This window comes from Echeneis naucrates, chromosome 5 (genome assembly GCF_900963305.1).
Source record: "Echeneis naucrates chromosome 5, fEcheNa1.1, whole genome shotgun sequence".
Taxonomy (NCBI): domain Eukaryota; kingdom Metazoa; phylum Chordata; class Actinopteri; order Carangiformes; family Echeneidae; genus Echeneis; species Echeneis naucrates.
In genome coordinates this window covers 12,283,557-12,294,883 of record NC_042515.1, presented here as the reverse complement: position 1 = coordinate 12,294,883, position 11,327 = coordinate 12,283,557, and the positions used below count along the sequence as shown (strand labels likewise).

Sequence of the window (11,327 nt, the reverse complement as noted above, 5' to 3'; positions counted from 1 at the left end):
TTTTGTCATTGCTTACATACGTTTCCTCTCACTGAATGTACATAAAATAGTATTCAATCCTTATATAAATAGTTCATGCTTGTGTTGCGCATAACACTCCTATATAGAAGCTGCTGTGTGTATATATGAATTCTTGTTAGTCTGTACATAGCTCCTGTGTTTGTACAGTTAACATTAGATAATCCATAGGTTGGTGCTGCAGCTATGTGTCTTAATGCAACACCTAGTTAGCCACCATCATGCCATCACTGTGAAGACTTGACATCCTGGTCAAAAGGGCCAGTTACTTTACTCTGCTCTCTCAGTCCAAGGATAGGTTTCATTGTTCATCGATGAAATGCTTCCAGCACAAGCGCTTGAAATATCCTTAAGAGATTTGAATGAACTTGAACTTTATCTTCAGGTGAAAAAAAAAAACAAACAAACAAAACAAAACAAAAAAACACCTGCGAGAGTGCCTTGAATTGCAGTTTCAGTTTTCTGAAGAATAGCAGCCACTAGATATTCTATTTATGATTTCACCTTCAAAGGTAAATTAAGTGATTTGAAAAATGAATGTGGATTGAAATATATTTCATTGAGCAACAGAACTTAATTAATTCAATCTGGTCGTTTTTGCAGTTGATAAAATATTGCAGATTGTTCAAAAGAAATGTCCAAAACTGAGTTAGGTCATAAAGTGTGGGCTTTTCCTTGTTCACTGAAGACACTTTCTTGTAGGATTGCGCCACAGCCTACATGAATACACTGATATTCTGAATGTTGACAGCTGGATGTGCTGAGTTACAGGTGGATATTATGAACAAACATTGGCAGTGATTTAAAAAAAAAAAAAGACAAGGAGGGCTGAAGGACTCAGCATACGATTCAAAATCATAATCATCCCATACCTCTGCTAATGCAGTCTGTAGCTTTATATATTGTTGCCTTTGTGGTTTGTAAAGGATTAGAGTGTGGTTGGGTGTTGCTTTATAAATGCTGATGATATGACAGTCATGAAGAATGTGAATTACTGAGAAGCAGCAACTGCTTGACATGTTATTTGTCCAATGCATAGGTTTAGTAAATTATGATTATCAGACCCTCGCCTCACCAACCACTTGGCTCATACATCTTATTGTATGCATAATAGCTTAACTCAACTGTTGCACTTCCACCTTTTCTGTTATTCTAATTAAAATTTCAAAATTTCAAATGTTTTGAATTTAAAATTCAAAATGTACTTTTCCCATGCAACCTATTTAATTTTCTCCTGCAAATAGGTTGTTGAAGTGAAAACAAAGCAGCATCAAAAATATCTGTAGTCAAAAAACAGGCTGGGCAAAATGAGTCAGACACTCATAGAGCAATTGTCGACATATTGCTGGCTTGCTGGCTAAACTAAAAATGACAGTCACTCTCTATTTTAAAGTTTTGCAGTCCTCTTCCATGAGGACATGTCATTTTCGATAGCCACACAAGACATGAAACAGCAGTTTGCACAGACTTAGTGTATGTTCTTATCTTGTGATGCCTAAACCAAACTTTATGTAAATTTGTGCCCCGTTAAAATCTTCAGTGTGGCGATATTTTAATTTAAATTGAATATTTGTCTTGAAGGCAGAATTTTTCTCATGAATACAGATGATTCTGTTTTTTCTTGAGAACATCTCTTATACCGCTAATTTTTTTTGATTATTGTTATTTTGCTTTATGCAGTATTTCCTGTCCTTGACTTCTGTAATGCTTGCAGTGAAGGCTAATTGTATGTTTGCTTTTGCCTGCTGTTTCTCACCTACACTCTTCTAACCTTGTCAGTTCGATATTCTCTCACAAAAGCTGTAAATACTTGAAGACAGTAATAATAAATTCATTTTGCTTGACACCATGTGTTTCATTGATGGTACACTAAACAGACAAATCTGGGTTGTCTCTATGTATCTCTTTAAGAGCCCTAACCCTGGGAAACTTGTTCAAGCGAGCAGGGAGCCTAGGTAGTGCCCAGAAGTGTGTATTTGTTTGTGTGTGTGTGTGTGTGTGTGTGTGTGTGTGTGTGTGTGTGTGTGTGTGTGTGTGTGTGTGTGTGTGTGTGTGTGTGTGTGGGGGGGGGGTGGGGGTGGGGGTGTGTGTGTGTGTGTGTGGGTGTTTGTGTATACAAGTAGGAGGAGAGAGAAGAGTTGGCCTTTTAAAAAGATCTGCGCACATTAATCCTTGATTCAGCTTCCTGGGCTGGATTCTAGCAGGATCCATCATGGAGAGAAGCTTAGAGAGAGTTTTCCTACTTGGCCTGCTGCTGGTTTTGGTGAACACGCTGCCAAACAAGGTATGGCCACATAATCTCAGATGCTGATTCATTTTCAGTGACAGAAACAATGCCTGGCTTAAAAGTCTTTGTACTTAAGGACCTTTGTCATTTTCAAAATGATGACCACTGTTATGTGATTCTCTGCTTTTATTTCTAACATGTTATGTGTTCGATGTGCATTTGTCATGTTGTCAGGGAATAAATCTGTCCATTCAGTCACCGTGGAGGGTCTCAAAGCTTTCTGTCAGGTTCATGTATATTTTAAGGCTAATCTAAGTTTAATTAAAGTGAATGAATATAATGTAATATGCATGTTGTGCCCCAACACATGCATACCCAGAAAGTATTGGTATGTTCGCAAAGCCACTGCAGAAAAATTAAAAAATGGAAATAATAAAGAGTGGGGTGTTTCTTTGATTAGGCCAATGAGCATTCACTGATGCTTCCCACCAATACCTTTACACTCCAGTATGATCTTTGGTCAGCTAGCCCTCAGCCACTGATCAATGAAGCCAATGAAATGTCTCTAATATTTACTCAGGATGACTGGAACATCTACAGCTTTCACATCAACTCCACAGTGACCAGTCGCTATGCCACGACTGTCATCACCAGCCGGGTGGCCAATCGCATGAATGAGTCAAAGGAAATTGAGTTCCATGTCCGGATTCCCAAGAATGCCTTCATCACTAAATTCAGAATGTATGTGAAACGAAAAGTAACTTTGACTATTTCCAGGAATTTGCACTATATAAGCATCAGACATGAAAGAAGTATTAAAAATAAGACACGGCAAATTCAGAAGTATGTACACAAACAAGTCCTTCCTCTTGGTCTTCTTCAGGTTGATAGATGGACAGATGTATGATGGCACAGTGAAAGCTAAGGAGCAGGCTGAGCAGCAGTACGCAGAGGCTGTGTCCCGCGGACAAAGTGCTGGTCTGGTCAGGTACATGGATCAATTTCTCACCAAGTGGTTTGAGGGCTTTCATGTGTCCTTAAGTTTAAAGGAGATGTAAAAGTGGACATTATCTATTTATATATTGTGGCTTCTCACAAGTTCTTCTTCTGTTTTGGCAAATAATTGTAGATCTTAAGCCTCTTAAATAGTTTCAATGGAAATATCTCAGAGGGGGGAAAAAAAAAATCACTCAGTACTACTACTACTGTGAACTACTCACAATTCAGGCAAACACTGAGGCCAAGGCCAGCCATGAAGAGTCAGCAGAAGACACCGTGCTACCGTGTAATAAAGGGGCGATGATATGACTATTACCATGATCGTGGCCTTTATTGTAGTTCTGTAGGGAGGACCCTGGAGGAATTTAAGACCTCTGTGACTATGGCTGCTCACAAAAAGGTGACTTTTGAACTCACATATGAGGAACTGCTGAAACGAACACTTGGAAAATATGAGCTTCAAATTCATGCTCGTCCCATGCAGCCAGTCAAAGACTTCAAGGTATGTCTTTCCTGTTCATATAACTTTTTTCGTTTTAAAGGCATTTTTCAATTGTCAGAATTTTAAATTGTCTCATTTTGTCCTTTTCAGGTTGATGTGCACATTCATGAGAATGCTGGCATCAGTTTCATTGAGTATAACGGAAAACTGGCCACTAACGCCCTGGCTAACGCCATCACCAAAACACAAACGGACAAGCAGGTAAAGCAAATAATGACAAGGATTTAGCTTAAATCGTATCATATTTTGTTTTTTGTTAACTCTTAGCTGTAAGAAATGATATCATAACAGAAATACACACCATGTTCTGGTTTACTGCTTTTTTTGGTGAATATCATTCACTTTCATATCACATGCGCATTTGCAATATTTTGTTCCACAAGCATTAATCATGGCCACACAGAATCATTATAGATGAATTGAATAAAATCTTAATGGAAGGCAGAAGACCAACAAAAAGCATGTTTTGAATCATCCTGTCTTGTAGGCATGGGTGTATTTCTATCCCACAGAGGACCAACAGAAAACATGTGACGGCTGTGAGAAACACGGTATGAATGGAGATCTGGTTATTGTTTACGACGTCAACAGGGACCTCCCGCTGGGACATATCATGGTACAATGAGAGTACAGAGACATTTCCTCCAAGGCTACTGACTTACATTTATTAACATTGCACACAATTCATCTATAACAGCTTAAAAAGTTCTGTAGCCTGCTGTGCTCCTTTAAAAGGATTATTTATTTTTTTCGTGTCCTTCAAAACTGATAAAACTTTCTTCTTAACCCTCTCAAGACATCAAATGGCTATTTCGTTCATCACTTTGCTCCAAGTAGTCTTCCCCGCATCCCGAAGAATGTTGTCTTTGTTATTGATCAAAGTGGCTCGATGCAAGGCAGAAAAATCCAACAGGTAAAGTGTTAAGATGCTTTTGACTTTAACAGGTAAGAACACACCAGAAACAAACATTATCATCTTGGTCAAATACAAGCTCTAATATCTTTTTTGTTCTCTTTCCTCAGACCAAAATAGCGTTGGCCCATATCTTAAATGACCTTGCAGAGGATGACTTCTTTGGTCTAATCAGTTTTGACAGCTCAATTTCTCCCTGGAAACGAGAACTCGTTCGGGCCAGCAGTGCAAACCTTGATAGTGCCAAGACATTTGCAGCGAATATCAATGCAAGAGGAGGTGGGATGTTCAGTACATATTGTTATGTTCACATGTCAACGTTCGACAGCACAATGTCAGAAATGAACCGTTCTCTTCCCTTCATTTTAGCCACGGACATTAACATGGCGGTGTTGAAGGGAGCAACAATGCTGAATGCACATCCAAGAGAAGGTTCAGCGTCTATCCTAATACTTCTCACCGATGGAGACCCAACTACAGGTTGCCATAAAACACACACAAATAGATACATTATATGGTCAGTGCAGACTTTATATGATCTGACTGTTGTTGATTTGACCACTGTCTTTTTCTTAGTACTGTCGCCTTTCAGCATACATAAACCCTTCTGTTTGGGACTTTAATGATCATGGACATTTCCATTTATACAGCAGTAAGCTATTTACCATTAAACTTAAACGTTATTTATCTACGTAGCACTTTTCATACATATGAAGATGCAACCCAAAGTGCTTCACAGAATAAAACAACATATAAAACATACAACAATAAAAAAATGAAAGCCCATCCCTCCCACCCCCACATATAGACCTGACCCCCCACACACATGCACACACACACACACACACACACACTCTCATACACACTGCAAAAACACTGGTGACATGGCTTGGCACTGAGGATCCAGGTGAGAAGTCAGCTATGGGTGGCCGTCCACACAGAGATCCCCCCAAGCCTGGGCAGATCAGGGCAGACTCTACAACCACTGCAGAGCCCCCCCAGTTCCCCAGGTCTGAGGGATCTCCAGGACGATGTCCCTGTGAGCAGATTGGACACAACTCCCTGCGTGGAGGGCCCCCATGAGGGAGCTAAGAAATAAAAGATTAAGACAATGGAATAAGAACAGGCAATAATGATAACATGTCTAGAAATGTGAAGGTTTAATTATTTTTTTTTTTTTAAGTAATAGAATACACAAGACTTAAAATAAAATAAATAAAGCCTGTACGCTTTGTTTAATCTTTAATTACTACACGATAGTTGTTTGATTTTAGCGTGTTAACAGTATTCAAGTGCAATTTGCCTTTTCAAACTACATGGCTTTTGTTTTGCAGGTGTGACAAACCTAAAAACAATACAATCAAATGTGAAGAAGGCTATTGCAAATAAATTCCCACTCTACTGTCTTGGGTTTGGCTTTGATGTCGACTTTGACTTCCTTAAGACGTTGTCACTGCAGAACAATGGTGTTGCACGAAGGATTTATGAGGACTCTGATGCTGATTTGCAGTTGAAGGTTTGCACACACATTTAAATATTTCCTCCGCTACATTTTCACAGATACATTTGAGCATTATCGGAAGTGGACACGTAAAACACTCATGGTGTGTCCACAACTGTGTCTCCAGGGTTTCTATGAAGAAGTGGCCACTCCTCTGTTAACAGATGTGACAATGATCTACATGGGTGGGAGCAATCTAACCCAAACCAACTTCACTCAGTACTACAACGGCTCCGAGATCGTGGTGGCCGGTCAGATCACTGACAATGACATTCACACTTTCATCCCAGAAGTTGTGGCTCTTTCAGTAAGGATTGATCCACACTGCACATCAGCTGTAACCTTCTCAATGATTTCGTGCACGTCCATGTGTATCCTTCACAATTGATTTGAACTACATAACAGGGGACTAGGAGGTTGACATTTTCTGAGCCCAACTCCACTGTGGAGCCCACTCAAAATGTAACAGACAGCCTCATCCAGAGGGTTTGGGCCTTCCTCACAGTCAAACAGCTTCTGGAAAAAGAGTGAGTAATATTCTTCATCTTTTCTCTTTGTTTGTGGCATTTGTTGACTATTGACAGCCCTCATACTGCTATTTAATCAATTAATTATTAAATCAGTACATTTGAGAAAACATTGGACAAAAGCCTAACCTTTCTAAATTGCTGGAGCCTGAAAACATTTAGCATGTTTTCAATGGCTTAAGCTATTTAATCATCACTTCATTAATCAACTATCAGAATTATTGTTAATCGATTTAATCTAAAACATTGCTTAAACCATATTGTTGCTATGCCTGTAGTGCTTTCCATTTTATAAAGACACTTCTGCAGACAACAGCAATAACAGTGTTGACATTATAGGAGTACTTGTTGAAATTCAAAATTGAATTGGAATGAAAACGAATCAGAATTTAAAGAGCTCATTACAAGCTGATGTTCACACAGTAAAATTGCACGAACTTCAGCAAACAAAAGACAACTTCATGAAACAGTTCCGTTATGTCCCCTACACATTAAAATATACATGTACACATCTCATGACACAGGTTGCAGTTACCTGATGCTGAGCAGGAGAAAGTGAGGAAAGAGGCCTTGGAGCTGTCATTGAAGTATAGCTTTGTGACCCCCCTCACATCCATGGTGGTCACCAAGCCACCGGGAGAGAAGATGGATGTGCTTCATAAACCCAAGGAAGGGGAAGGGCTACAGGCGGTTTCACCAGTATCACGAATACCGAGTCAACATGGGTACAGCGGATATGACATATCCCCGAGGGGGGGACGTCCCCTTCAAGCGCAGCCCAGTCCCAATCTCAGAAAAAGAATTGGGGGTAAAAAATCAAGAAAACACCCATCAAGTGAGCGATTCACTCGCTTCCAAATCAATTCCACATCAATAGTACTGAATTTCTCTCTGTGCCAATTATTGATTTTAATGAAAACTACAGGATCTCTGTACTATGGTAGTGGTGGGTATTGATAAATGAAATTTGGGGATATGAAACTTAACTTTAATACTTGAGCATGAAAAACTGTTTATTAATTAACAAGTATTAACCACTAGTGTTGTTTCACGCTTCATTTTAATTTTATGTTCTTTTTTCTGTAGCTTTGAGAAATTTTGGACCTATTTTCGGATCATATTCAGGTGAATTGTACTGCTTCAGTATGCAGCCCTCTGGCTAATGCCACATGCCATTCAATCTGTATGAGCTAGAGTGAGAGCTGTTTCCGTACAATCAACCATATATTCCTTTTGGTCTCTGCCAAGATAGGCCTTTGCTTTGCCAGCGATTTTTAAAGCACTCTAGTAAACACACTGGACAGAAGGTTCCTTTGGAAATGTGCTGTGTATTGCCAATGACATTTTCCTGGACCATGCCCCATAGAATCCTTAACACTGAGTATGTCAATATTTACATACCCAAGGAGAACAATCAGGGAGGATTTTTTTGGCATGTCCAAAACACTATTTTAATGCGCATTAGCTGTAATTATAGAAATTATTTTAAAACAAAAGACACTAGATTTCCAAAATGTAAGTATTTGTACATGTAAGCTGTACAGTACATGACAAATGGCACATTTAAATTTTTCATTTTGATCTGTTATTGTGATTTTTCTGAGCATTAGATTGCTCTGGCCTGTGGTTAATTTTAATTGGTAGACAATACAAACCAAACTTACTACGCAGATAACCTGCGTAGTAAGTTTGGTTTGTTTTAAAGATGCAGTTATCTGTTACAATATTAACATCAGTGAATGCCACCTCTTCCTCGATATAATAATCCTATAAAGATTTGTAATAAACTGCAACTGTCCTTGTTTTTACAGCAAATTTTCCTGCATATGACTATGATATGGCTTTACTATCGCAGCCCAGACATTTGCTGCCCACACCATCGCGGCCCAGATTGGTGCTCCCCACCTTTGTGTCGGCCACAGCAGTCAATGGTAGAGACCTCATAAATCAATATATACTTAACACGTAAACTTCTATTTCTGTTCTATAAAAATATGATACACAACGTCTGTTAATTCATTAGGATGTTAAAATATAGACTCATCATATTACTGCATGATACAAGTGTATAATCATCTCCAGCCACACAAAAGTACATTTCTAGCCAGCTGATCATTACTGAAGTCAACTACAGGCACAGAAGCAGTTTCTTTTCACATGTGTTTCCATCAGCTGTGTGACTCTGTGTGTCTGTCTCCAGTTCCTCTGTCTCACAGGTTTCTGTTCAAAGCTGAAAATCAGTCTCTTCCACTCTGCTTTGACGTCACTGGAAATATCCGCCTCAAGCTACTTCACCATCCCACCAGGGGTCAGTAACTCCTTTTGTGCTATTATGTCTTTTCCTTCACACCCACATTTGCTCGGTTCCTTAGCCTGAGGCCTTTCTGTGTGGCGTTTACATGTTCTCCCCGTGTTTGCGTGGGTTTCCTCCGGCTATTCCGGTTTACTCTTCATGTCTGATCGAAAATGTATATTCTTGTTGCCGTCCCATAATTACTGTGTTTGTTATACAAACATACAAAGTGCATTTTTATCAGTTTTTATAACCTGGTTTTAAAAGTGATGTTGAGTTGCATTTGTTCTCTTTGTACTAGAACTTTCTGTGAATGGTGAGCTTGATTCAGTGGCAAATGGAGGCTTCAGAAAAATTGTCATCCGCTCCACTGCTGATCAGTATGTCGAGGTTCTCACCAATGAAGTGACTGTACAAGATGGACAGAAGCTGACAAGACACACAGATGATGTGATCACCACAGCTGGAAGGTGACTTTGGGTTATAATGATCAGGAATTACAGACAGCTACAGACTGCTGTTATCAGATATCTGATCTTCTCAGGTCTCCATTCGAAGCTCCACTCTATTACTGCTCCAAAAGCAGCCTCACCTCTTCCCATTACAATCGTAAATAGCATTTATCTGAATTACTCTAGGCCTTCTGTTAGCTTCAAGCAGTAAAGCCGTTCTTCTTTGATGTCGCATAAATGGGGCATTCCTGACCACAGACCTGCCGCTTTCTGTTTTTGACCCCCCTGCACCTTTATCATTGTTATTTGAAAAAAAAAAAAAAAAAACACAGAAAATTAGAGACCACTTTGCATAAAAATCACATTAAGCAAACATTAAGTGAAACTCTAGACTAGGATCTACACAATTTCAAGCAATACACTGCTGCCCCATGATTTTCTCATATTATGTCCTGAATAAGAAATATTACAAAAAATAGGCCTGAGTCTGAGTGAAATGGGTCTGCGGTGGGGTGTTGACTTTTAAAAAGCTTTTAAAAATGGGAAAAAAAAAAAATCTAAAATAGTAAATTTTTTCTAGTGTGACAGTGATTAAGAGGAACAAGGAAATAGATGTGGCAGTCGGAGACATCCGCATCGTCTTCTTAGTTCATGAGAAACATGGTAAAGAATTCCTGTGGCCGGTTTTAAGACAGAAGCCGTCTGACAACAACGCTGAAGGAATTTTAGGTGAGAAATAAATGAGCTCTATGTTTTGTATGCCCCTTTTTTGTTTGTATGTTGGCAGTTTAGCAAAAAAGAAAATGCTAAACACAACTTTGTCTTTTTAGGTGCCAGTTTTCAATGTCATTAATTTATCAGTTGTCATTTTTATCCAGCTATACAGCCAGTAGTTTATGAGGAGGTGCAGCAAAGTCCAACGAAACTGAAGTTCAGAGATCACGAGGTTAACGTTGCCAGGTACGATTCGACTGAATGATAAGAGAGCTGAGTGTGCTTTAATCAAGACAAAGGTGCATGACCAGCTGTGTGTTTGTGTCTGCACAGATCCAGTGCTGTTGACTACAGTATTGGCTCTCCCATAACACTGGCCTGTTGGCTCACATCTGCTGAGACCGCCCTGCAGGGACGTCTGGAGGATTTCATCGTTGCACAGCTCTAACTAAGCCATGTTTAATAGCATGATTTCATTCAGCAAAAGCATTTTATCACTTGTTGCTAGTATACAACAAGCAAATGCTATCCTAGATTTTTTGTTGTCATATGGTACAATGTGGATTTGTAATATTATACAAATTTATTCAAATTTGACAGGCTTCCATGACATTAATATATCTTCCCAAATAGCCTGAATGCAGAGAGCTGTTAACTCACACTTTTATTAATCACATAAAACTAAAAGGTTCAACTCATCTGATTAAATAAAATTGATATATCATTAAAATAAACTTAATTTTCCAGTGATACATGAACATGGCAAATCATTGATGTGTTTTTATCTACTAACAAAGAAATATACTGGATAATGACAACCATAATGATTAACACTATAGTTGATCAACTGGGTTGAACTTGGTCCAACACTGTTATAACACTGCTATAGTCTTTGTAAGAGCCTTGCTAAGGCCAGCGTTGAAGAACAAAAATAAAGCCTGTAAAGAAAAGAATAAAAGATAAATTAAAATGTTAAGTGTTGATACTTCACAGACTCCTCACCTCATTATTGAGAAAAAACACAATATGGAGTGACAGAAAGAAAAATGTTGGATTTGGGCCAGAAGTATGTGGTCAAACAAGTTGAGCTGCTATATGTGAGCTGTTTGGTTTTACTTGATAATGTTTGCACTCCTCAGTGAGCTGCATTACTAGCACAGGTCAAGGTGCGTGAATACTAC

At 39.0% G+C, this 11,327-nt stretch overlaps 1 protein-coding gene across 1 annotated transcript; it reads left to right on the top strand.

Annotated features, from left to right (window-relative positions):
* The first annotated feature begins 2,224 nt into the window (after window positions 1-2,224).
* On the top strand, window positions 2,225-11,071 carry LOC115043720 (inter-alpha-trypsin inhibitor heavy chain H3-like). Its single transcript, XM_029502386.1, has 19 exons — window positions 2,225-2,302; window positions 2,826-2,986; window positions 3,129-3,233; window positions 3,584-3,746; window positions 3,837-3,947; window positions 4,234-4,362; window positions 4,543-4,659; window positions 4,770-4,938; window positions 5,029-5,139; window positions 5,994-6,175; window positions 6,288-6,467; window positions 6,566-6,687; window positions 7,212-7,495; window positions 8,499-8,618; window positions 8,888-8,995; window positions 9,282-9,450; window positions 10,013-10,161; window positions 10,311-10,392; window positions 10,480-11,071. Exons 1-19 carry the CDS (start codon window positions 2,231-2,233, stop codon window positions 10,592-10,594), a joined length of 2,649 nt encoding a protein of 882 aa, XP_029358246.1. The 5' UTR covers window positions 2,225-2,230; the 3' UTR covers window positions 10,595-11,071.
* The last annotated feature ends 256 nt before the right edge of the window (window positions 11,072-11,327 follow it).